The sequence below is a fragment of the Myodes glareolus genome, chromosome 9 (assembly GCF_982192425.1).
Source record: "Myodes glareolus chromosome 9, mMyoGla1.1, whole genome shotgun sequence".
Lineage (NCBI taxonomy): Eukaryota > Metazoa > Chordata > Mammalia > Rodentia > Cricetidae > Myodes > Myodes glareolus.
In genome coordinates this window covers 106,817,429-106,844,623 of record NC_142034.1, presented here as the reverse complement: position 1 = coordinate 106,844,623, position 27,195 = coordinate 106,817,429, and the positions used below count along the sequence as shown (strand labels likewise).

The following is a 27,195-nucleotide window of genomic DNA, read 5'->3' as shown; positions in this document are numbered from 1 at the left end:
GCTGAGCCATCTATAGCATCCATTTGAGTTGTTTTCAATATCTGACACAAATGTATTTAATTGCCTATAAAACTTTCCTTGTGATACTAGGGGTTCATTTGCACTTGGAAGTGTATGTGAGTCCTCTTTTCCCTCCCTTGGCAAGAATCTTTGTGATTATAGGCCTTTATGTTAAACTGATCCTGTTTGAGACCAGAATCTGTGTAGGAAGAGGAGTGTATTGGAGAGATTAAGTGCTGTAGGAGACTTGGACTCAGGTTGTTTGTTTGGTTTAATATTTTTGAGACGGTCTTTCTATGTAGCCCTGGGTGTTCTGGATCCTTCTGTATAGACTATCCTTGTCTCTAACTCACAGAGGTTCACCTGCTTCTGCTCCTGAGTGCTGGGATTAAAGGTTTGCACCACCATGTGTAGCGCGAGGGGGCTGGCTTGTTGGGGTTTCCGTCCCACCCAGTACCCCAACAAGCCAGCAAGTCCCAAGGAAAATCACACGGAGTCTACATTAGGTTATAAACTGATTGGCCCATTAGGTCAGGCTTCTTGTTAACTCTTATAACATATATTACCCCATTATCCTTATCTATGTTAGCCACATGGGCTCAGTACCTTTCTCAGTGTGACAGCTTACATGTTGCCTCTTCGGTGGTCTGCACAGGAGTGGCTGAGAGAGAGCTTCTGCTTCCAGAATACTCCCAGTCTCTTTGCTCCACCCCTACTTCCTGTCTGGCTTTCCCGCCTATACTGCCTGCCTGGCCAATCAGCGTTTTATTAAAATATGATTGACAGAATACAGATAATTCTCCCGCACCATTTCCCTCTTTTTTTTTTTTTTAAACAAAGGAAAATACCCATAATCCATTTGTTGGGAATGTGGGCGTAGTATTTCAGGCTACTTCCTGCTGGTTGGGGGCGCTGATAGTCTTAAGGGGACCTAAAGAAAATTTAGAGTTATAATCAAGTCATGACTGGAGTATCCTGTGAGTCTCGATCATCTCAGGCAGCAGTCTTGGATCATTTCTGGATGTAGACCTCTGTCATCTGGGCCATCTGTTCCTATCGGAGATTTTTCAGGTGGCCTCCCTTGGTCAAAGGTGATTATTCTTAACTCTGAATAAATCCAGAGTCTCTCGTTTTCTGTGGAAACAAAAGCAAAATCTCTTCTCCAAAGTAACATACCTTTTGACTTCAGTTTTGAAGTCAAGGTATTTTCAAAATTCCTATCTTGGGTTAGTTCAGCAGCATTTATAAACAAAAGTCTTTTAGCAGTTGTTGCTCCTTCCTCAGCAATCAAACAATTTAAAGAGAGTATAATAGCATACAGTATGAAGATTCTCTGTGCATTTTCCATCTTTATGTGGCTTTATTTTAACCTCTATTTCTTTTATTTTTACTTTTACTTTTTGAGACAGGATCTTTGTATATCTTTGTCCTGGAATAACACTGTAGACCAGGCTGTCTTTGAACTCACAGAGATCCTCCTGTCTCTGCCTCCCCAGTGCTGGGATTAAAGGTGTATGCTACCACACCTTGAACTCACAGAGCTCTGTCTCTGCCTCCCAGGCATTGGGATTAAAGGCGTGTACTACCACACCTTGAGGTCACAGAGGTCAATCTACCTCTACCCCTTGAAGTCACAGAGGTCAATATGCCTCTGCCTCCCAGGCATTGGGATTAAAGGTGTGTACCACCACACCCAACTACTCTCTTTCTTTCCTTTTAACTTTAAGAACTTTAACTTTTAGCCTGCATATACACACTGTAAACCATTTAGAGGTTTTCTTCCTCTTTGAATCTCTCTTTACTGTATATTTTTCTTTTTCTGACCACATGAGCCATTAATTTACTAAGCAATATGGAGAGCCGTGGCTTTGACGGCTAGATTCAGCTCATTCCTTAGCTTTTCAGCCTCAAGGCTGATGTACCAGCCAGAGCTGTGTTCACTGCCACAACTCTATGGCGTTTCAAGGTCCTTGCCAGCAAGCAAGCTGCAGCATTCTGCTCACAGACCACACTCAGTCGGACTGCCTGCCTGAAAGAGTCAGAGTTTGCTCTGGCAGGACAGCCCAGAAAGCCGGCATTTTAAAACAGCACAGCTTTTTTCCTGCTACGACTGAAAACCGAAAAGCATGCGTTCAGCTTTTCATCAACACCATTAAAGTGTTTCACGGCAGGACCTCTTAAAGGAGCTACAAAGTTTTGCAGCTAAAGCTGAGTTAGGAAGCCTCTCTTAGATGAGAGCATTTGCTTGCCTCTAGCAAGCAGAGCAGACCTGAGAAATTGCTGCCACCAAGAAACCATGCAATGCTGTTATTTTGTTCTAGAATTACTTCCCAAGCTGTCTCAAGCTTTATGTGGATACAGTTGTCCACACGTTGGCGCCATATGTAGTATGAGGGCTGGCTTGTTGGGGTTTCTGTCCCTCCCAGTACCCCAACAGCCGGCAAATCCCAAAGAGAAATTACACACAGGACTCCATAAGGTTATAAACTGAATGGCCCATTAGGTCAGGCTTCTTGTTAACTCTTATAACATATATTACCCCATTATCCTTATCTATGTTAGCCACATGGGCTCAGTACCTTTCTCAGTGTGACAGCTTACATGTTGCCTCTTCAGTGGTCTGCGCAGGAGTGGCTGAGAGAGAGCTTCTGCTTCCAGAATACTCCCAGTCTCTTTGCTCCACCCCTACTTCCTGTCTGGCTTTCCCGCCTATACTGCCTGCCTGGCCAATCAGCGTTTTATTAAAATATGATTGACAGAATACAGATAATTCTCCCGCACCAACCATGCTTGAATTCAGCTTAGGGTCTTAATAATCCCTAGACATATTTAGTATTTAGAAAAATTTAGTAGTAGCTGATTATTGAAACCTTAGAGTTTGAAATCAAAATTATTTCCTTAAAAAGTAGTTACTGTGATAGTTTATCATCCAAATACATCTCTGAAAGTTTAAAACAGATGTTACTGACATATTAGAGTAGATTAAAGTGAGAATCAGTGCCCTTTTCACTTTGGTGGTCTCTTTAATGCTCTTTCATACACAGCAGGCAGCCTACACTGAGGTAGAGGCAGGTCAAGGGTCCTCAGCATCCACTCAGTTTCTGGTCATCACTGCAGAAGCATCATGGGTCAGCAGGGAGTGAAGTCGCACTGTTAATATAGAGCTGTTTTAGCACCACTTATTTTTATTATTTTTTTTAATTGTTTTTATTGAGCTATATATTTTTCTCCACTCCCTTTCCTTTCTCTCCCCTCCCCTTTTGCCCTCTCCCATGGTCCCCATGCTTCCAATTTACTCGGGAGATCTTATCTTTTTCTCCTTCCCATGTAGTTTAGATCCATGTATGTCTCTCTTAGGGTCCTCATTGTTGTCTGAGTTCGCTGGGATTGTGATTTGTAGACTGGTTTTCTTTGCTTTATGTCTAAAAGCCACTTATGAGTGAGTACTTATGATATTTGTCTTTCTGTGTCTGGGTTACCTCACTCAATATGATGTTTTCTAGATCCATCCATTTTCTTGCAGATTTCAAGCTGTCATTTTTTTCTGCTGTGTAGGGGCATTTCTGCTGTGCAAGGGCATTTAGGTTGTTTCCAGGTTCTGACTATGACAAACAATGCTGCTGTGAACAAGGTTGAGCACATGTCCTTGTGGCACGATTGAGCTTCCTTTGGATGTATACCCAAAAGTGGTATTACTAGGTCTTGAGGAAGGTTGTTTCCTAATTTTCTGAGAAATCGCCACACTGACATCCAAAGGGGCTGTACCAGTTTGCACTCTCACCAGCAATGAGGAGTGTTCCTTTACCCCACAACCTCTCCAGCATAAGCTGTCATCAGTGTTTTTGATCTTGGCCATTCTTACCAGTGTAAGATGGAATCTCAGAGCTGTTTTGATTTGCATTTCTCTTATGGCTAAGGATGTTGAACATTTCCTTAAGTATCTTTCAGCCATTTTAGATTCCTCTGTTGAGAATTCTCTGTTTAAGTTTGTACCCTATTTTTTTTATTGGATTATTTGTTCTTTTGATAACCAATTTCTTGAGTTCATTGTATATTTTGCTCTGTCTGATGTGGGGTTGGTGAAGAGCTTGTCTTGTTGACTGTGTCCTTTGCTTTACAGAAGCTTCTCAGTTTTAGGAGGTCCCATTTATTGTTTCTCTCGGTGTCTGTTGGCACCACTTATTTGTAGCTTTGTTGTTATTGAAAGTAGAGTGGCCAGGCAGTGGTGGGACGTGCCTTTAATTCCAGCACTCAGAAACAGAAGGCAGAGATAGACTGATCTCTGAGTTCAAGGCCAGCCTGGTTTAAAATCAAGTTTCGGGTCAGTCAAGGCTGCACAAAGAAACCCTGTCTCAGAAGAAAAAGTAGAAATGATCTCAGTATGTCACTGGATATTGTGGTTGGTTGCTTCTTAGGCTGGTCAGTGGGAAGTTGTTATCCTTAAACTTAATGGCAGCACTGACTCAATATTTCTGCTGTCTAGAATGATGGGTAGTTACCTGTTGTGTTTTAGCTCGCTGTTCTCTTTTTCACTATGTGTAACTGGAAGTATTAATATTTCTTAAGGGTCACCAGAAGTTGCAGTCGCTGGACAGGTGCTGGAGACCCTACCCCCCATTGGCGTTTTCTGGGATATTGAAAATTGCTCAGTCCCCTCTGGCCGGTCAGCAACGACTGTTGTACAGAGAATTCGTGAGAAGTTTTTTAGAGGACACAGAGAAGCAGAGTTTATCTGTGTGTGTGACATCAGTAAAGAAAACAAGGAAGTTATTCAGGAACTAAATAATTGCCAGGTAAAATTGTGTGTGTGTGTGTGTGTGTGTGTATGTTAGAAATTGCAATCTTTGGAGTGATGGCTCATTGCTTAAGAGCACTGACTGCTCTTCCAGAGGTCCTGAGTCCAATTCCTGGCAACCATAGTGGTTCACAACCATCTTTAATGAGATCTGGTGCCCTCTGGCATACAGACAAAGCACTCACTGCGACTCCAGTTACAGGCATCTGGCACCCTCTTCTGGTCTCTGCAGGTGACAGGCACATATGTGGTATACAGACATACAAAGCACCCACTCACATAATTTTTTGTAAAGATTTATTTTTTATATATATAGTGTTCTTTTTGCATGTTTGCCTACAGACCAGAAGAGGGCACCAGATCCAGATCTCATTACAGATGGTTGTGCGCCATCATGTGGTTGCTGGGAATTGAACTCATAACCTTTGGAAGAGCAGGCAGCACTCTTAACTGCTGAGCCATCTCTCCTGCTCCCCCCCCTTAAAGGCAGTGTTTATCTGTGTAGCCCTGGTTAGCCTGGAACTTTCTCTGTAGACCAGGCTTTAACTCACAGAGATCCTCCTGCCTTTGCCTCTTGAGTGCTGGGATTAAAGATGTGTGTCATCATAGTCGGCCTGATTACTTGGAGTGTTTTGTTTAAAATTCCAATTTCAGTTTGGTTTAGTGATATTATTGTTTTTATGCTGTTTTCAAATGAGAGAAAGCCACACAGTTTTTCCTAGAATGCTGAAATTTAAACATTTGATCTTTCAGGAAGTTGTTTGTACCTTGGTGCTGTGCACTGTAGTGACTGTGTGCTGTCTGTGTCAGCCCACATCCATACAGAATGCATGTAGTATTTCCAATTTACGGATGAAATTGAGGCTCTAAGAAGGGAAACTACTTTCTTGTGGTTATATGGCCAATAAAGGAAAGAACTGGAATTTATTTATTTATTTAGAGACAGAGTTTCACCAAATAGCCCTGGCTGGCCTAAAACTTGTAGATGAGCCTTGTCTTAATTTCACAGAGATCTGCCTACTTCATGTCTCCTGAGTGTTGAGATTAAAACCATGATCATGCACAGTGTTATGAACTAATACTTAAGTCAAGGCTGTCTGACAGCAAGGTCTGCTGTAAATCTAAAGATAGAATCCAAATGTTTTGACTCTTAGATAAATAGTATCTTTGACATTCCATATTTCTGCTTAGAATTATATATTTATGTGTAACATACAGATATATATTATGTAATTTATACACATACACATTCTCTGTCAAATCCAAATGAAAATTACATGTGGTTGAGGCACTTTGCTTTGGAAACAGCTTTGTGTAAGTCTAGAATTTTAACAGTACTCAATGTGTTTGACTTTTTTAGGAATGTTATTTCGTCTTCCATCTGCCATGCGTCTCCAGGTGCTATAGGCTCCAGACAGTGGATGGCAGAGATGGGTGATAAAATAAACCCCACACTGTACCTTAACTGTACCACATGCAGATTTTGGACAAAATATATCATGGAAAGCCTGATGACTTGAATTTTACCTTCTTTTCCTCCTCTTTTAAAGAAGGGGGATAAAAGAAGTTCAAAAGCAATTAGAAATGAGACTTGGGATAGTAATTTTTCCTCTTTTCATATGGAGAACCAGTTCTGAAATTATTGAGATCCGGTTGTAACCTCCCTATTCCCAACAGAAATCGGAGAGAATTTTTTTCCTTGTGTGTTATCTGCTAGGTGCCAGGTATTGTGGTGCATTTCTCTAATCCCAGCACTCTGGAGGCTGAGGCAGAAGGATCAAGAATTTAAGGCTAGCCTGGGCTTCCCAAAGAGACCTTGTTTTTTTTTTGTTTTTTGTTTGTTTGTTTGTTTGTTTGTTTTTTAAAGTGGACCAAGTGTGGCAGTTTTCTAACCCCAGATCTTGTTCAATGATTTTTTTGATAAATAATCACAGGTAACTGTTGCTCACATAAATGCTACTGCAAAGAATGCTGCTGATGACAAGCTCCGTCAGAGTCTTCGAAGGTTTGCAAATACGCATACTGCTCCCGCTACTGTGGTTCTTGTATCAAGTAAGTGTCAAAGCATCTGTTGGTTTCAGCCACAATCACTGCATGGGAATTACTAGAAATGTGCAAGCGAAAGAACTACAGAGAGGTAAAAACAGGGCATGCAGTGATGACGTTGACAGCTGTTTAAGTAAACCGCTGAGTCTACAGCCTGGTGTGGTGGTTCACCCCTCTAATCCCAGTGTGTAGAAGGCTAAGTAAGGCAGGAGGATAAGTTCAGCACCAGACTGGGCTACATAGTGAACACTTGTCTGAAAGGTAGAAGAAAAAAGCATCTGACTCTTTATGTTCTCTATGAGATATTACAGGGTCAGTTTATTCAAGAAAATCATTTTTGGGTAGTAGGGGTTTCCCCCTCCCTCAGTATTAAACTTAAAAAAATGCAAGATAAATTTTTAGATTCACATCTCCCCAGTGTGTTGCTACCTGCTCCCTGTTAATACTAGATGGAAGCCGCCAAGTGGTAGTGGCGGCACATGCCTTTAATCCCAATACTTGGGAGGCAGAGGCATGTGGATCTCTATGAGTTTGAGCCCAGGCTGGTCTACAGAGCGAGTTCTAGAACAGGCTCCCAAAACTACAAAGAAACTCTGTCATGAAAAAAAGAAAAACTGAAGAAGAAGGTGTGTTAGGTATGATTACCCTGTCATGTTAATTTTTTACAAGAAAATGTGCTCCTGTTCAAAAGTGGAAAGTGGCTGAGTCTCCGCTGCCTCCTTGTCATGTCACTCGCTGCCCAGGGCTGCTTCTGTTGATGTTTCTAATAATTTGTCTTGTCTTTCAGCTGATGTCAATTTTGCACTGGAACTCAGTGACCTGAGGCACAGGCACGGTTTCCACATCATTTTGGTGCATAAAAACCAAGCCTCTGAAGCCTTGCTGCATCATGCTAACGAGCTGATCAGATTTGAAGAATTCATTTCTGATTTACCCCCCAGGTTACCACTGAAGATCCCTGTGAGTGGGTTTATGTTGCCTTTGGTGGTTTTTACTGGTAGATTTTAGAGTTGAGACATAGCCCTGAGCCAGGGGTCACCAGGTGTGGGATGGTGTTCTTTGTAAAAGGTTGATCAGAGTTTGAAATAAGCTTGGAAACCTTAAATTCTTGTCTTGAATAGATACAGATGAATTTTCTTTTAATGCTTTTCAAACTTGTCTAGAGAACCAACTTGTGACTTTATCTCAGAGATAGATACATGATACTGTCCCCAAGGCTAAAGACACTTTCTATCAAATGGATGAAACAGTGAAAGAAGAGTTTAAGTGGTTTGGTCTCGGGTATTATGGGTAGAGAACACGGTGAGAGCTCACCTGCACTTGTTTGTCTGGCTACAGATAAGCAGAGCAATTATGCATTTTGGATGATTTCTTCCCAAACTGCAGCAGGTGCAGAGGCTGTGCTTTTTACAGTGTGTTTCTTGTCATGCATGAGTATGACATTGGATGTTGAAGGCCATGCATACTAGGAGAGTATGAGCACATTACTAGGAACAGCATTTCTTTTAGACTTGATTTGGGATAAAGTTGATTGCCACAGTGCTGAGCCATGTGTAGAACTGTTAGGGGAATGCATGTGTAACTCTGAAAGAAATTCTAACAGTGGTGGAAAGGACCTGTATGGAACAGTATGGGTGTTCCAGAAGGATGGCATTCCCATACATTAAGTGGATTTTAATGCATAATTTAATAACTTCACAGTTGCAAGTGTATATTATAAATGACCCTGTCCAACTCAGAACATGTGACATATGTCTGTAATCTCAGCATTTAGAGTTAGCAGTAGGGATATCACAAATTCCAGGTCAACCTGTGCTGCATAGCTCCTATCCAGCTAGGGCTGCATTATTGAGACCCTATCAAAAACAGGGAGAAAGAATGGTATCCAGCATCCTCACAGGAGGAAGGTAGAAATTAAAAGAAGCAGGTTGGCAACCACAGCAAAGCAGAGACTGGACTCAGGTCCACCAGCCCACCTGCTAGTCCCAGTTGCCAGCAAACCCGGAGTTTGTCCTAGTCCAGATCATGTGAGGGATGATTCCCAGTGTTTACAGTTTAACATTGTTTTCCAGATGTTGAAAATATATAAAAATAATTTTAAATCATATCTTTGTAAAAAAATTAGTATCAAAACTTGGGTGTATTTCCAAAATACTGGTACAAATTGCCCATATTTTTAGCCATTGGAATGCTAACCAGGTGGTGGCAGCATGCATCTTTAATCCCAGGAGCCAGAGGCAGGCAGATCTATGAGTCTAAGGCCAGCCTGGTCTACAGAGTGAGTTCAGGACTGCCAGGGCTACACAGAGAAGCCCTGTCTCAAAACAGAGTAAATAAACAAACAAAATGAGTGCCGACTGACAGCTTGTCTGTGACTGGCCTTTGATTTGTTTATGAAGTCAGCCTGTTATTGGACATGTTTTCTTACTTAGTTTTTATCATCTCCAGCAGCTTACCCAGGGTGTCTTGAGAGTACATTCTCAGCTATGGTAGCTCTGGGCAGAAGTCACTGGCACATTCTTACTTGTCCTCCAAGAAGGTGACATTGATCCCTACTCTTATCAGTGAGAATGTATTTTAAGTGTTTGCCAGTGTGACAGGTAAAAAGTGCTGTCTGCAGTTGGCCTTCGTACTAAACTTTTTTTTTTTTAAACAAATCTTTTTCTTTTCTGTTACCCTTGAATATTTTTTCTGTGGCTCCCTGATTTAGCCTTCTCCACAATTATCTTCATTTTCCTAGCATTTTCACAGTTCTATTTTTTTTTTTTTTTTTTGAGCTGAGGACTAAACCCAGGGCCTTGTACTTTCTAGGTCAGCACTCTACCACTGAGCTAAATCCCCAACCCCTGTTCGTTCATTTGTTCGTCCGTCTGTCCGTCCGTCCTTCCTTCCTTCCTTCCTTCCTTCCTTCCTTCCTTCCTTCCTTTCTTTCTTTCTTTCTTTCTTTCTTTCTTTCTTCCTATCTATCTTAGTTTTTTGAGACAGGGTTTCTCTGTAGCCCTGGCTATCTTGGAACTTGCCCCATAGACCAGGCTGGCCTCAGACTCAGAGATCTACTTACCTCTGCCTCCTTAATGCTGGGATTAAAGATTTACACAGCCACCAACTGGCCCTATTTCTTGATACACACATTTCAGGATATCTGGAAGACTTCTGACCTTAGAAGTAATAGGCTCTTAGCTGACATGTACAGCTAATTAGTTTTTAATATTTACTGAGATGCACTCTCAGTTAGAAATGGTTTCCATGTGGTGTCTGCCAGTTGATGGTGATTCCCTTTTCATCCAGGCAGCTAGTCACTGGACTCTAGGTTGGTCTTTTCTGGATGTTGTATAGAGACAGAATCACTCAGTGTATCTGTACCTAGCTGATTATTGGAAACAACATTCAGTTACACTGAATGAGTTTACCCTTTCCCGTCAAAGTTGCTGTCCCTACGTTTTCAGTGAATTAACTGAAGTGAAGACAGCACTTGTTCTTGTTCTGACTGAAATAACTCCTTTCCCCGTGTTTGCAGTGCCACACTTTGCTCTATGTGTATAACCTACCAGCAAATAAAGACGGCAAGAGCATCAGCAACAGGCTTAGGCGCCTGTCTGATAACTGCGGTGGCAAAGTGCTGAGTATATCAGGCTGCAGTGCAATTCTCCGCTTCATAAACCAGGACAGTGCAGAGCGGGCCCAGAAGCGAATGGAAAATGAAGATGTCTTTGGTAACAGGATCATTGTGTCATTTACTCCAAAACATAGAGAGTTCCTTGAAACCAAGAACTCAAATGCAATTGCCGATAAGGCGAAGTCTCCCAAAAAAATTAAGAACTCAAAATTGTGCCTCATCAAAGACACAAGTGAACAGTCACCCAATGCCAAAGCCATGCCTGGCAAAGGGTTGCAGGCAAATTCTGGATCTGCTACAAAAAACACAAACATTAAAAGTTTACAGGTAACTTCGATATTGCTTGCCTTTTGACGTTTATGGTAGGTTTGGTTTCTTTCTGTGTGTCCTGTGCCTGCAGCTCCTGTTGTGTCCTTTTACTTTGTTTTTTTGCTGAGACTCAGTGACCTTACAGTTTGTATAGGATCTGACTCATCTGAGGTTTTAGGGTTCAAGGCCATTACACTTGTGTCTTTAAAGGAGCTATGCCGAATGGAGTCAAAGACTGGCAGCAGAAACGGCGAGCACCAGCAAGGCCATGGGAGGTTGGCAGCACTGCCTGATGGTGGCCTAAGCACTTCAGTGCCCACTCTGAAGAACACAGGCATGATGGAGCCACTTTACAGAAGCAATCAGAAGTATGTCCAGTTTTCTTGTAGCTGCTTCTATGAAATCATGGGAAACCCGTGACATTTACTCTCAAATTCTTCTTCCTGTTAGAAAAGAGAATGTCAGTTCCCAGAGTGCTGCCAGCTCTCCTGTAGAGAAGAAGGAGAGAGAGGAGACTGTCTTCCAAGTGAGCTACCCATCTGCATTCAGCAAGCTGATCGCCTCAAGGCAAGTCAGCCCTCTGCTCATCTCTCAGTCTTGGTCTCCGAGGTAAGTCCAGCTTCACACCCATGGGTGGATATGCAGCCGGAAGGTTATAGGTCACTGCATTAATTATTGAGACTGTGCACACTAAGGCAGGTCTGCCATTTTCGCTGCGACCCTATTTACAGATTACTGTAGCTGACATTCAGAGGCAATGCTTTCCTCCATTGTTCCTTCCTCCATTTGGAAATCTAGATGATACCGTATCAACAGGGAAGGACATTAAGATGGCCTTATGGTCAGGTACATACCTAGGTTCCCAGGATTTGGGAATCTGAGGTAGGAGGATCATGAGCATGGATTGCATAATGAGTTCAAAGCCAACCTGTGTTAACTTCGCAAGACCTTAAATAAAAACAATCAACTAGACAAACAGCATCTTGCACTCTTTGTGTTGAGGAAAGCCAAAATGAGATGAGCATTGGCTGTTACTTTGTAGGAGGCTGCTGTGAGATTTGGCAGACAGGGCTGCCATAAAGGCCTATTTTTACACGCATTTGCTATGCATGGCTGGTTAAGAATCACTCTGGAAAAGCCAAGCCCAGTGGTACATGCCTTTAATCCCAATATTTGGGAGGTTTAGATTTCTATGAGATTGAGTCCAGCTGGTCTACTTAGTGAATTTCAGCACAGCAAGAGCTATGTAGTGAGACCTTATCTTAGAAAAAAAATCTTAAAAAAAAATCACTGCAGAAAGGAAATGTACAGTTTCATGTAGCAATTGGCCCCAGAGCCTGCCTTATTTGTAATAGCAGGCCTTGTAAATCAGAGGAGGTTAAATCTTACGTAAGTGTTAGAGGCTAAGTTTGTAAGACTAAATGCCTGGAGTGGAATTTTAATTTAGCAAGACTTCCTATATTTTCTCTGTTTTGCTTTAAATATTTCTGTGAAATAACATTTGATACCGAATGATTTTTTTATTGAGTCCAATTCATAGTACTTTAGACAGTAAGCCTAAATCAGCATAGGCTTAAGCTATATCCACTGCAAAGCCAAATAGGAAAGTCTCTGTTATCTATAGTGTGAGACAAAGCTGAACTGGCAGAAACCGGTACATAGAACTGTTCATATCTTGTGTTTTTTCTGCAGGAGTATGTCTCCAAACCTTTTAAACAGAGCTTCGCCACTTGCTTTCAATGTTGCCAATCCCAGCAGCAGTGCTGACTGCCCAGACCCATTTGCAAATGGTGTTGACATCCAGGTCAGCAATGTGGACTATAGGCTGTCCCGGAAGGAGCTGCAGCAGCTCCTCCAGGAGGCCTTTTCCAGGCATGGCCAGGTACTTTCACTCTTTTTATTAGGGTAATTGGTTTGGGTTTTTGGGAGTGTGTGGCATTTTTAAGGCAGGATCTCAACTCTGTAGCTCAGCTAGTCTCAACTATGGGAGAGTCCTTCTGCCTCAGCCTCCCGGTTGATGTGATTAAAATCATAAGCCACAATTCAGCTTCTTCACTCTTTCATTATTTTAAAGATATATTTTATTTTTTTATTTTTTTTAAGATTTGTTTATTTAATATGTATACAGTATTCTCAGTGCTCTACCTGCCGGCCAGAAGAGGGCACCAGATCTCATTACAGATGGTTGTGAGCCACCATGTGGTTGCTGGGAATTGAACTCAGGACCTTTGGAAGAGCAGGTGGTGCTCTTAACCACTGAGCCATCTCTCCAGCCCCTAAAGATATATTTTAAATAGTTATATGGATGTGTGTATCTGTGTGAGGGTGTGTGCACATGGATGTGGGTGCCAGAGGTGTCAGGTCTTTTGGAGCTAGAGTTACAGTGGGTTTTAAGCTCACCAGCATGGATGCTTTGACTGAACTCTGGTCCTCTGAAAGAGTAATATATGTAGGCTCTTATCTGCTGAGCCATTTGTTCTCCAGCTGCCCCTCCCAGCCCTCCCCCCTTTCACTCTTGTCCTTGCTTGTTTTACCCCTGGTAGAGTTTAATACCAGAGGGCCTAATGGGACACACAGAGCCACAGCTAGGACATGGGTGTGACTGGACAGATTGGAACTTCTTTTCCCTTCTCTGTGCTAAAAGAAGTATAAAACACGTAAGAGAAAATGAAGCTAGTCATGAGAAGTGCCTGTCATAGATAGAAGAACTTACCAAGAACTACATCCAGAAATACAAAAAATCTAAAGCATTGGTTCTCAACCTTCCTAATGCTGCTACCCTTTAAAACAGTTCCACATGTTGTGGTAACTCCCAACCATAAAATGACTTTCATTGCTTCTTCATAACTAATTTTGCTCCTGTTATGAATTGTAATGTAAACATCTGATATGCTACCCCTGTGAAAGGATCACTCAACCCCCAAAGGGGTTTGACCCACAAGTTGAGAACCACTAGTCTAAAGGAATATTGGCTATTTCTTATTGTATTTTAATTTACCCAGTCCAGTGTTTAGGTGCAGTTTGCTTTAAAAAAAAAATGCACCCTTTATAGACCTGGTATTTTGCAGAGTCAGAGAAACCCTGTTCTCTGAGTCTGCCTCTGAGTGACATAGGCCAGAGCACACAGGCAGACTGGCCAGGCCAGCTTCTCTGAAGATCATCTACACTCTGGTCACCTGCAGTACCTTATTCAGACAAGTCATCTCATGCAGGCCCTGACATCTAGTAGCATATTTTTCTACAGTTCATTCACGTTTTTGAAGATGACAGGCTCTGGGTAAATATTGGTAGTGCTCTGTTTCATTTTGTCCTTTTGTAGGTCAAGAGTATTGAGCTCAGTCCTCATACCGATTACCAGCTCAAGGCCATTGTGCAGATGGGAAACCTGCAAGAAGCAATCTGTGCAGTGAACAGCCTCCATAGGCACAAGATTGGCAGCAAGAAAATTCTGGTCTCATTCTCTGTGGGAACTGCCAACAAATCACTTTCTTTGCTAAGGTAAAAAACAGTATCCAAGCCAGGCCATGGTGGTGCACGCCTTTAATCTCAGCGCTTGGGATGCAGAGGCAGGCAGATCTCTGAGTTTGAGGCCTGCCTGGACTACGAGAGCTAGTTCCAGGACAGCTAGGACTGTTAACACAGAAAAAGCCTGTCTAGAAAAACAAAACAAACAAATACAATATCCAAGCCATTCACTTCAAGACATAACAAACTGAGCCACAAATGATTTGGAAAATAATAAATTTTATCACATTTCCAATCCTCCTGTGTACAATAAAGGTTATTGTAAATTGATAGGGTTTGAAATCTGCTCTCTGCCTTTTGTTCAAGTTTTTAATCAAAAGCCAAAGCTTGAACTTGGCAGCCCTTTGAGAATGAAGTAGCATATTACCCAGAACAGGTTCTAAGACTAACGGACCACTACAGTAACATGCAGAAGCCTGAACAGGGTAAAATCCATGCTGGAGTCCTAGTGCAGTGTCTTCCTGAAGACTGGGTCAGTGTGGGCTCCTCATGCTGCTTTGGTTCTCTCGCTGTGGGAGCAGTGAAATGGGATTCACTCTGAGTATTGAAATATCAAGGACCTTCTCTGGTTTGTACTTAGACAGTATTTGAAGTTGTGGGCATGGTTTTTTTTTTTTAAGAATAAAAATAATACTTAGATTTTTGCAGTGTTTGGACCCCTATTTCTGTGGCACCAGTACCTTTTTTTGTAACTAGTAATGAAGATGCTACTGTGTACAGTTACATGTCCAGCCACATGCAGGAAATCCAGCCTCATATATCTAACACATAAACCACACGTGGCAGGAGATAATTCAAGCTATTCTGTCTTCACTTGGACTTAAAGCCCAATGTGTGTCCCTCCCCCTGTCCTTAGGAGACCCCATGTCTTTCTGCTGCACTGATGTAGGAAGTCCTGTTACTGAGTCCCAGGGAATCCCAGGGAATGACTTGATTTACTTTCTTTGGCTTGATCCTAAAACCTTTTTGATTTTCTTTTTAACTTTTCTGAAAAGTAAACTCTTGACATATCAAATTCGGAAGTTTACTCTGCATGTACATTGTGTTAATTTTATAAACCTTTTAAAAACACACTTTGGCTGGGTTGTGATGGCACACACCTTTAATCACACTAGGGAGGCAGAGGCAGGCGGATCTCTGTGAGTTCGAGGCCAGCCTTGTCTGCAGATTGAGTTCCAGGACAACCAGGGCTGCACAGAGAAATCCTGTCTCTTGAAAATCCAGGGGGGGAAAAAAAGAAGAAAATATATATAATATGTAATATACAGGAATAAGCTCCTCTCTAACTTGTGGCCTTTGTCCTACAGCACAGAAACAGTCTCTGTTCTTCAGGACGCTCCCGCCTGCTGTTTGCCTCTCTTTAAATTTATAGACACCTATGAAAAGAAGTAAGTTCTGTTTATTCTGTTGATGTAGTCAGTAGTGATTGGTGACTTCATGCAAAAAATTATTATGCTCACCCTTAAGGAACTTCTCACAGAGAAGGTTCTGATCAGATTGGAAATTTGAATCTAACACTTTTAAAAAATTTTTTTAAAATCATTTTATTCTTAATTTTTAAATTTTTCTAAAAATTTTCATGTGTATACAGATGTTTTGTCATGGGTGTCAGGTGCCCTGGAACCGTAATTACAGACAAGCAGTTGTGAGTTGCCATGTGGGTGCTGGTAATTGAACCCGGGTCCTCTGAAGAGCAGTTGGTACTCTTAACCACTGAGCTATCTCTCCAGTCCTAAACTTTTATGTTTAGCAAAATTGTACTCAAGTTTCTGTTTTATTGCTGTGAAGCTATGACCATGGAAGCTATTCTAAAAGAAAACGTTTAATTGGGTCTGGATTATTGTTTCAGAGGTTTAGTCCATTATCCTCATGGTGGGAAGCATGTTACACAGGTAGGCATGGCGCTGGAAAAGGAACTTGTGAGTTCTACATTCAGATTCACAGACAGCAGGAAGAGAGAGAGGCTGGGCCTGACTTCAGCTTCTGATACTTGAAAGCCCACCTGCAGTGACATATTTCCTCAGACAAGGCCACATCTCCTAATAGTGCCACTCCCTAAGCCTATGGGGACCATTTTCATTCAAACCACCACAATTCTGAAAGCTAAGCTTTTTTTATTTTGTTTTACCAACTAGTTTTTATTACTCTTGGGATGGCATTTGTGAGATTGCTCTATACTTTAGACAGGGACTAGAATTTTTAGTGTCCAGTGTGCAATGCACAGCAGGTGTTACAAAAGCTGAGGCACTGCAGAAAATGCAGATTTGCAAAGGGCGTGGTTCTGTACCCAAAGAAGGAAAGAGAATCTCACAAATTCTTTATGAATCAAAGAGAAATGTCAGTGAAAAGGAGGTTCATGGAAGAGAGAATGCTTCAGAGATCCAAAGGAAGGCATCCCAGAGGTGTGGCAGTTACTCCATGAGTAATGAGCCATTGCATGAGTGGAGGAATGGGGGACAGAGAAGTATGGTGGTCAGAGCCATCTTCAAGGACAGGAAAAAAGAGGGAACGTTCTTCACCAGCCCCAATTCTGTCTGATGCAATTGGACTACAAGGACTATGTGCCACAGAAGTTTTAAGTCTCTCTGAGACCTGGTGGCATGTATTGGTAATTCCAGCATTTGGGAGTGCAGTTCAGAACATCAGGAGTTCAAGACATACTTAGCTGTACAAATGCCAGACACAGATACTGTCTCAAAAACTAAATAAATGGATGGAGGAATGGGTGGGTGGGCTAGAGCAAAGAGGTTCTCAACTTGTGGGTAGCAATCCCTTTAGAGGTCAAACAACCACCCTTTCACAGTGGTCAAATATTAGATACTCTGCATATCAGATATTTACATTATGATTAGTAACAGTTGCAAAATTTTATTTATGAAGTAGCAACAAAAATAACTTATGCTGGGGTGGAACACCATAAGATGAGAAACTGTATGAAAGTTTCACAGAATTAGGAAGGTTAAGAACCACTGTCTAGAGAGATAGCTTAGCATTTAGGAGAAGCATTGGCTGCTCTTGCAGTGGACCCAGTTTCAATTCCCAGCGCCTGCAAAGTGGCTCACACCCACCTGTAACTCTATCTCTAGTGGATATGATGCTATTTCTGGCGTCCAAGGGCATTACACACATGTGGTGCACAGACATACATATAGACAAAACATGTATACACATCAAATAATACATTTTTTTTGAAAAAGGAGATTCAAGTTCCTATAAATCAGGATCAGATAACTGATGTTGGGTAGGAAACAAGATGGCAAAATTAAAGGTAGAAAACATTTGACCTGGGAACATGGCGGGGACAGTTAAACAGGAAACAGGCATGAAGTTTGAATGAGATCACAGTAAGTGTTAGGTCTTGGACATAAAAGTTTTGGGCACTGTTGGAGTCTTGATACAGAGAGTTGGAGTGCTATTTTGGAGGCTCTGTGAGAGACATGTTGGCTCTGAAAGTCCTGGCTGCTATTTGTTGACTAGGCATTGTGAGGGGCAGGGAAGCAGATAGGGTCAGAAGAGGTTGGGGAGGGAAGTAGAACTGGATGGAAGACCAGGGTAACAAGCAGCGTCCCAGGGGTGAGGGTGGTGGGGTAAGGAAAGTATGTGAAAAAGGACATGCCAGACATGGAAAGTTTCTGGGCTGAGGAAGCGGAGTGAGGTTTAGGGACAACTGGTGACATACAGCCAGGAGGGAAGAGGTTTAGAGCCTGAGCAAATGTCAGTCCTGAGAGATCAGTTATTTTTACTCTCAAGGATCAGAGAGCATATGACTAGGAATGAAAGAACAGAGATAATGTGTGTCTCCCCGTGTGGGTAGGAAAGAGGCCTGATGGAGGTAGGGAGCTGGCAGCGGAACCTGGAGAGGTTGGAAGGGATTGCCAGTGCCCAGGCCAAGCCCACCCATGCCTAAGAACACACTGTCCTCATTTAGCACCACGAGGTACAAGTTACCTCAGCGTTTTAAAGACAGCAAAATTAAGGTTCAAATTGGTTGAGTAAAGTTTACAAAGGCTGAAGTAGAGTCAGCATGTGAGGAGCCACATGACTGTAGGACTGGATAAGTTCAGTCACGGGGAAGCTATTCTATGTTGCTTTATTTAGACAGGTCAGGTATTTCTACATAAGAAAAACCTTCTAGGGCTAGGGAGACGGCTCAGAGGTTAATGGCACTTACTATTTACTACTCTTCCAAAGGTTTTGAGTTCAATTCCCAGCAACCACATGGTGACTCCCAACTATCTATGATGAGATCTGGTGCCTTCTTCTGGTCTTCAGGCACACACGCAGACAGAACACTGTATACATATTAAATACATAAATCATTCTTTAAAAAAAATAAAGATATTCTAAGACAATATCTCTTTCCTGTTCTTAGGTATGGACACAAGTTAAATGTGTCTGATTTATATAAATTAACAGACACAATTGCAATCCGTGAGCAGGGAAATGGGCGGCTGGTGTGTCTCTTACCCAGCAGCCAGGCCCGCCAGAGCCCCCTGGGCTCTTCCCAGTCACTTGATGGCTCCTCCACGAACTGCAGCCCAGTTCTTTTTGAAGAGTTGGAATATCATGAACCTGTCTGCAGGCAGCACTGCTCTAACAAGGACTTCAGGTACATCGGCACCCTCCAGAGAGTGTGAGCAGGGAATGCTTTCCACTCCTGAGAAGCGCCAGCTCACTGCTTGCTGTCTTTCCTGCAGTGAACATGAATTTGATCCAGACTCTTACAAGATCCCTTTTGTGGTCCTTTCTTTGAAAGCGTTTGCACCTCAAGTTCATAGTCTTCTCCAGACCCATGAGGGCGCTGTGCCTTTGCTAAGGTGAGCAATGTTAGCCGTTGGGAGTAGTGTGGTAGTGTCATTCCTGCAGTCTGCCTACTGACTGAACCAAGGATTAAAAATAGGGCTCTGTCCTGGGGTTGAAGCTTTAAGAAGTAGATCCATGCACTCAGTATTTCAACAAGAAACTGAGCTTATGTTGAATTTCACAAACATAAACATGAGGGCAATTTCTTCTCTGCAGGAAAGAGGGACATCCAAATGGAAAGCTGCACAAGTGCCCGTAGAGCGCATCATTCCATCTGTGATCAGGTTCCAAAGCTGTAGAGAACAAAGACCACCGCCAGACTTGGTGGCCTTGGCAGCCAGTGTGCTTTGTCTAACTTCCTAGTGAGCACTGCCCAGGGATTTCTTAGAGCTGTTAGAATATCACAGAGACCAGTACTATAGATTAAAGCCTGTTGTTGAGCATGTACTGCCTTTTCCATTATTTCCATTTAACATCCCCCCCCCCCACTTCAGCTTTCCAGATTGCTATGCTGCGGAGTTTGGTGACCTAGAAATCGTGCAAGACAGCCCCAGGGGTGTCCCTTTAGAGCACTTCATCACCTGCATTCCAGGAGTGAACATTGCCAGTGCTCAGAATGGTGTCAAAGTAGTGAAGTGGATTCACAACAAGCCCCCACCTCCCAACACTGGTAGGTGGGCAGGTATCAGGGATTAAGGCCTAAGCTCCCTCGTGTCTCCAAGGAGGCCAGGAGAAAGTTGTAGCTTTGATTTTAAACAGCAGCACCGTTTTTTTCACAATGTCTCCTCTGATCTTAAGACTCCCCAGAGTTGCTAAGGGGTTGGTAGAGTCTGACTTTTGAAGATATCAGCATTGGGCCAGCAAGATGGCTCAGAGAGTAAAGGAGCCTACCATGAAGACTGACAACCTGAGTTTGAGCACCAGGATTCACATGGTGGAAGGAGAGAACCAGCTTCCACAAGTTGTGCCTTGCCATGTGTGTGCACAGGTGCATGCGCAAACTCACGCACATGCATGCTTGCGCTCTCTTCCTTCTCTTTAGCCCTAATGTCTCTTCCTTTCTAGGTTTGTACCTCTGTTTCCTGTACAGGAAAGGGGAGAGGGTAACTGGGAGCCTGAGTCAGCAGCTCTGGGGAGCTCTGCAGAAGCTCCTTCCTGAACCTATCCTCCCCCTCAGCTTCAAGCTGCCTAGGAGCCATGCAAGGCTCACGCTGTCTTGTGCCATGAATTCACAAATCTCTTCATTTCTATAAAGGTTTTTGTCTGATTTTTTTTTAGGTTTTATTTTTTGAATTTTAACTTTTGTATTATTATTGGAGATAATGTCTTACTTATATAACCCAGGTTTATCTTGAACTCATGGATCCTCTTGCTTCAGCTTGCCTTGCCCCAGTACTGAGATTAAGGGCACTTGCCATTATTTTAGCTCAGCCTAAGTTATTTTGGGTTTTTTTGGGTTTGTTTTTTTTTGTTTTGTTTTGTTTTTTGTTTAAAGCTTTTATGAGGTGTGAGTCCTTGAGATAGTGCTTAACCCTGATTGTATAGACCTGTTTATCATAGCATGTAGGAGACAGAGGAGGCTTAATTTGAGTTTGGTCTTTATGGGGTGGTTCATCCTGCTAGGCTTCATAGTGAGACTGTCTCAGGAAGGAAGTAGGTAGATAGATCTGTTTCTGAGTCGATGTTTTCCATCCTGCTCCCGTTACTGCCTCCTATATCTTTGTGGGTAATTATTTCAACTCCATTATTGGTTAATTGCATTTTCATCGATCATCTGCCTGGGATCCATCTATACTGTGTCTGTGGGAGAAATACTGTCCAATTGGCCAAGTTACAGATCGATCTTTGAAATATAGCCAATGTAGTCTGGGAAATCCTTGTTCATCTTCACTTCTGCCATAACCCCAGAGTGCTCTGTGCTTTCCTTTGACACCTTTTGAGAATTATGGGCACTGGTTTGCCTGCCTATAGTAAGATAGCCTGGTTGTTTGATTCTGTGGCTCCTGTGTTCAAGCTGAAACTTGAAACAGTGGCTTGCTGTGTAGTGAACACACTATGTATGTTTACTGTGTCAGTGAAATCATGCCTAAGGTCTTCTGTGTTTTTTTTTCCTTCTCTAGACCCTTGGCTTCTGCGTTCTAAAAGTCCTGTGGGTAATCCCCAGCTGATCCAATTCGGTAGAGAAGTAATTGATTTACTGAAGAATCAACCGTCTTGTATACTACCAATTAGCAATTTTATCCCTTCATACCATCACCATTTTGCAAAGCAGTGTCGAGTTTCAGATTATGGCTATTCCAAGCTGATTGAACTATTAGAAGCAGTGCCTCACGTGTTACAGGTAAAGGGCACGAGGGGTTATTTGTTCAAAGAAAGGAGTGTTCTTCCATGACTTCAGCTGCCACAGCCAAAGACACAGACAAATAGTACCTCATTTCTCAGAAAGCCATACTGAGCTAAACATCCTGTTATAACTTGCTTCAAAATGCAGCTGCCCTCTCAAGTTTTGAGGGAACTACAAATTTCTAACCTGGAATAATTCCCTAGAGGCCTGTGAACATTTTTCTTCCAGTGTCTATGGGCTGATACCTTTCTTGCAGTGTTGTTCTCTAGGATGCTCATTACAGGAGTGTAACATGAGGGCCAGCTTGTTGGGGTTTCTGTCCCGCCCGGTACCCCACAGCCGGCAATTCCCAAAGAAAATAACACAGAGTCTACATTAGGTTATAAACTGATTGGCCCATTAGCTCAGGCTTCTTGTTAGTCCTTGTAACTTATATTAATCCATTATCATTATCTATATTAGCCACACGGCTCAGTACCTTTCTCAGTGTGACAGCTCACATGTTGCCTCTTCGGTGGTCTGGGCAGGAATGGCAGAGGGAGCTTCCTGCTTCCTGGAATATTCCTGTTCTCATTGCCCCGCCTCTACTTCCTGTCTGGTTGACCCACCTATACTTCCTGCCTGGCCATTCAGCATTTTATTAAAATACATGATTGACAGAATACAGACAATTCTCCTGCACCACAGGGGGCTGCTGTGACCATCATTTTCTTACATGTTGATAACCTACCAGGGAGTCGAGGGCTCCACCCTTCATGATTTGGACATTAGTCACTGAACTAGAGTTTGGCCTTGGATTATTTTCTAGGCTGCCTCTAACTTCCCCTGAAGGCAGTGTTTTCATAATTTCCCACTTGTTAAAGACGCTTGAAAAACTTCAGCTATTTTTTTAAGACAGGGTTTCTCTGTAGCTTTGAAGCCTGTCCTGGAACTCGCCCTGTAGACTGGGCTGGTTTCAAACTCACCTGAGATCCACCTGTCTCTGCCTCCCAAGTGGTAGGATTAAAAGTATGTGCTACCACCACCCGGTGACTACTTTAGCTATCTTTTAGAGCTGAAATTAGTCATCCAGACTAAGCACATGCTCTTCCTCTTTGTGCTCATGATCTTTTGAGACAACAGCACTTCGAAAACAAATGAACCTGGACCATTGTTCTTTTCAACTGTATATGTTGAATTTTGTCCATTTCAGATTGCAGACATTGTACATAGAGGGAGATAGTCTGAAAATAACAAGAGCAAGAAAGTTAGAGATGAGGTTGACACAACATATCTTTTGAGTTCTTCAGTATAAATAATGAGAACATTTCATTTTCAGATTCTTGGAATGGGCTCCAAACGTCTGCTGACCCTCACTCATAGGGCCCAGGTGAAGCGCTTTACTCAGGATTTACTAAAACTTCTCAAGTCCCAGGCCAGCAAGCAGGTCATTGTGAGAGAGTTCTCACAGGCTTATCATTGGTGAGTTGATGGGAAGCTTTAAAAAAAAAAATTTAACATTCTTTTTTTCCTACAAGTTTCAAATACTCCTCTCACGTTTCCATTAAGCAGAGTTTTGTAAAGCTTGTTACTGTGGTAATGAGTTTTACTCATTTTTTATCCTTTCCCATTTTAAAACATAGGTGTTTCTCAAGGGACTGGGATGTCACAGAATATGGTGTATGTGAATTGATTGATATCATATCAGAGATCCCAGACACAACCATCTGCTTGTCCCAACAAGATGATGACATGGTCATTTATATCCGTAAAAGAGGTATGTGGAGAGGTGTTGTCTGTCTCAGTAGTGCCTTTGGCTTTTTGTTTTGTTTTGTTTTGTTTTGTACTTTTGAGGCCCAACTTCACTGTGTAGCCCAGGCTGGTTTACTTTGACCTCAGTATTACTCTGACCTCAGCCTCCCAAAGTGTTGGGATTGCAGGCATGATTCTAGTTATCAGTTACTTTTAAATGAAATAGGTTTTTTGTTTGTTTGTTTGGGGGGGTTCCCTTTTCCCTCCTTTTCCATGGTTCTTAATGGTTCCTTTGGAAGTATGGTTTGTAAAACTGCCTGGTACACAGAACCTGTGTTGTTTGGAGGAAGGGAAGCCATGTATCCTGCAAGAAAGCACACTGGTCTTTAAGAATGTACTCAAAGATGAGAAGAAACTGTAGCCAATACTTTGTTAAATGCTTCCCAGCTATGTACAGCAATTTCTAATGACTCTGTCACTTGATGGAGACTCTGTCTCAGCTCTGAGAATTATTACACAATGCATACTTTAGAAGAAAACAAGCTCATAGAAATGTGGCGTTTGTCTTTCCAATCCTAGTAGTTCAGTACTGTCAACTCTGGGAGAGAGACCTGCTAATTATCATATTCCCCCTTACCAGTGAGAGTGTCTCTGTGTCCCTGAGGTCACAGGCTTCCAGAGTTAAAATTTGTGGTGTCTGTCTTTTCCCAGTTCTCTTCCAATCAATTTAAAATTAATAGAAATGAAGATCAATGTTTAAGTACTTTTTCTCTTGAATTTTGTTGAAATTTTGATACTCTTTTCTGTTGGCAATTTTGAACTGAAGATCAAATAAATAAAAAATGTGTGAATGTTTTGTAGTGTGATTTTGTAGAAATAACACTGTATTGCTTGAAGCACCAGACCTCTGTCTATCTTGTTCACATAGGTATAGTGGACAGGATTTATAGAAATTGTTCCTGTCTTGTAGGTGATGACACATGTGTCTCTCACCTCACACAGTAGTAGCCTCACGGAGCTGACCTCTGTGACTCCAGCAGTGCCCTGCAGGTTAGAACTAAACACAATGGATGGGAGCCTGATGTGTAATATTCTTTGTCTTGTAAAGAACGAACTCAGGATGAGATCGAGAGGACAAAGCAGTTCTCCAAGGATGTTGTGGACCTGCTGCGCCACCAGCCCCACTTCCGGATGCCATTTAACAAGTTCATTCCCTCTTACCACCACCACTTTGGCAGACAGTGCAAGCTTGCATACTATGGATTTACCAAGCTCCTTGAACTTTTGGAAGCCATACCTGAGATTTTACAAGTAAGTGCAGAGATTACCTTATTCTTTAAGTGTTTTTCTGAGCAGTGTATAGAGAGGTGTTGTTACTGTTTTTAGTTATGAGTCTGAAATATTCTCATCATCAAAACTGTATTTTGACCTGTTAGTAATTTTAGATAATTGGAGGATTTGTTCGTAATCCCAGAATTTATGAGGTAGAGGCTGGGGAATTCTAAGATTAAAGCCAACCTGGGTTAAACAACAAGATTCCACCTCAAAAATATCTTCAACTTGTGTTGGGGTAATCATTAAAAATAGGATGGTGTAACATGAAGGGCCGGCTTGTTGAGGTATCTGTCCCGCCCGGTACCCCACAACCAGCAACTCCCAAGGAAAATCAACCACACAGAGATCTCTATAAGATTATAAAGCTGATTGGCCTATTAGGTCAGGCTTCTTATTAGTTCTTATAACACATATTACCCCATTATCCTTATCTGTGTTAGCACATGGCTCAGTACCTTTTCCAGTGGGGCAGCTTACATCTTTCCTCTCTGGTGGTGTGCACAGGAGTGGCAGAGGAACCTTCCTCCTCCGTAGCCTTATTCTATTCTCATTGCCCTGCCTCCACTTCCTGTCTGGTTGACCCACCTATACTTCCTGCCTGGCCAATCAGCGTTTTATTAAAATACATGATTGACAGAATACAGACAATTCTCCCACACCAGGATGGGATGGTTTAAATGTTAAACTGGCTATGTTTTAAGCAGCACCATGCTTCCCAAATCCCTTTGGTTAGAGGTAGGGTGAAAGAATTCATGCCAAGCTTTTCCAAGTGGGGTTGGATTTCTGTTATTAATTTTATTAACATGGTCTTTGATTCCAGATGTGTTGTTAAAACTTTTTATTGTTGTGAAATATACATACTAGAATTTACTGCCAGGAAAAGGAACATCCTACATATGTGTTTGCGTGCCCAGGGAAGAGCTCTCTGACCTTGCAGAACTGTGCCTCCATAACCACACTCCCATCCTGAGTGACCAGTGTGTAGGCTCTCATGCCATTTAACTCTACATACAATCATGTGTTCAGACCCCTCATTCCTCCCTATGTGTTTGTTAAGGTATTGGAATGTGGAGAAGAGAAAATCCTGACTTTGACTGAAGTGGAGAGGTTTAAAGCTCTAGCTGCCCAGTTTGTTAAGCTTCTGCGGTCCCAAAAGGATAATTGCCTTATGATGACAGATCTGCTCACAGAATATGCTAAAACTTTTGGTTATACATTTCGTCTACAAGACTATGATGTCAGTTCGGTCTCTGCTTTGACACAAAAACTCTGCCATGTTGTAAAGGTAAGCCGATGTCCTACTGAGTAGCCTGTGGTATGGCCCATGTGGGGCACTGTGTGTATCACCACATTTCTGTTCCCTGTGTGCATTGCTGCTGCTTTACAGCTGTGTGTCAGTGAAACCTTACTAGGTAATAGGAGGTGGCTTGATTTGATACTTTAGACTCATGGTCTTCCTTTTATATCTTTATTTATGACCTTTCTGAACTGATAAGGTCACTTTTTACCCTAGGGTATGAGTGCTCAGGTAAAGTTGAATTCTTCCGGAGAGTTTCCAAGGTTCTTGGAACATGGTATCATGTATCTTCCATGGATCCTGACTCATTTAGGAGTCATCCTAAGAATAAACACTAGCTTAGAATTGCCCTTGTGATTGCAAAACCCTCCTAGAAGGCACGTTCCTTCCTCTTCCCTACCCTGTTACGTTGAGCTGACCCTCCCACTTACAGATAGAGCCGCTGGACAGTTTCTAGAACGTCTGTAGCACAGGACTAGGGAACAGTTAATTGCCTGGAGGAAGAAATGGAAAGGGAAGCAAGAAGTGGTGGTGCCATCAATCACACAGGGGGAATCTGGATATGTACTAATTACTGATAGGTAGAAAAAACAGGAAGGGAATGGACCAGTTGCATTCTGAGACTTCGGTGGGTGGTGGCGACTGGCCTGCTCCTGAGAATAGCACTTAGAGTAGGCGCAGTGATGTCGGGGTGTCATGGGAGAGTGATAGAAGGATATGCCACAGCTTTTGGCTAGCTTGAATGTGAGAGGAAGTGTGTGAGGACACAGCTGTACACAGGATGAAGAGAACTAATGGGCTGCTGGCCTGATATGCAGGTGCTGCAGTTGAGTTTATCTGTGAGTGCCAAAGAAGGATGGCTTGAGAAGTGAGCAGACAAAGGCAAGAAGGGCTTCTGGGAAATGAACACAAGAAAGGCTTCTGGGGTAGAATGAGGAGGTGGGAGGTGGACCAGAAGGACAGACTGCCCATAACAATGAGGGCTGTTGGGTTGGCCCTAGTAAAGTTAATTCTGGTATTTGTCACCATGAAAATAATGCTATGTTGCCATTAAATGGAAGGCTGCAATAGCTGTTTAAAGAGAAGGGTTCAAGGCTTAAGGCAGAAGAGCTCAGAGAAGGTCTGATGTGTGGGCTCAAGGGTGAGGAGCAGCATTGTGCACGTGAGGAGCTCATGCTCATGATGCTCATGGGTGGTAGAGACAGCCACCATTGGCGTGTCACCCAGATGCAGGTTCAGAGGCTGATGGCTGGGCTCATGGTGAGAGCTGACCAGATGACCACGACAGAAATGACTTAGGGGTAAAAAAAACTTAAATTGACACAAATGCCAGTGAACCAGTGGTCCCTTGTTGCTAAGGTGGACAGTAATATAAGAAACAGAAACCTGGCCTG

At 42.5% G+C, this 27,195-nt stretch overlaps 1 protein-coding gene across 2 annotated transcripts in view; it reads left to right on the top strand.

Moving 5' to 3' along the window:
- Window positions 1-27,195, top strand: part of Marf1 (meiosis regulator and mRNA stability factor 1) — a 56,508-nt gene that overhangs the window by 9,572 nt on the left and 19,741 nt on the right. For both annotated transcript variants that reach the window (XM_048433267.3, XM_048433266.3), the window contains exons 5-21: window positions 4,567-4,793; window positions 6,730-6,847; window positions 7,629-7,801; window positions 10,359-10,784; window positions 10,977-11,134; window positions 11,217-11,375; window positions 12,459-12,648; window positions 14,086-14,264; window positions 15,599-15,679; window positions 18,664-18,900; window positions 18,989-19,108; window positions 19,589-19,764; window positions 21,215-21,435; window positions 22,757-22,899; window positions 23,061-23,194; window positions 24,278-24,480; window positions 25,562-25,789. In XM_048433267.3, coding sequence (XP_048289224.2) covers window positions 4,567-4,793; window positions 6,730-6,847; window positions 7,629-7,801; window positions 10,359-10,784; window positions 10,977-11,134; window positions 11,217-11,375; window positions 12,459-12,648; window positions 14,086-14,264; window positions 15,599-15,679; window positions 18,664-18,900; window positions 18,989-19,108; window positions 19,589-19,764; window positions 21,215-21,435; window positions 22,757-22,899; window positions 23,061-23,194; window positions 24,278-24,480; window positions 25,562-25,789 — 3,173 coding nt within the window. The remainder of the gene's footprint in view (window positions 1-4,566; window positions 4,794-6,729; window positions 6,848-7,628; window positions 7,802-10,358; window positions 10,785-10,976; window positions 11,135-11,216; window positions 11,376-12,458; window positions 12,649-14,085; window positions 14,265-15,598; window positions 15,680-18,663; window positions 18,901-18,988; window positions 19,109-19,588; window positions 19,765-21,214; window positions 21,436-22,756; window positions 22,900-23,060; window positions 23,195-24,277; window positions 24,481-25,561; window positions 25,790-27,195) is intronic.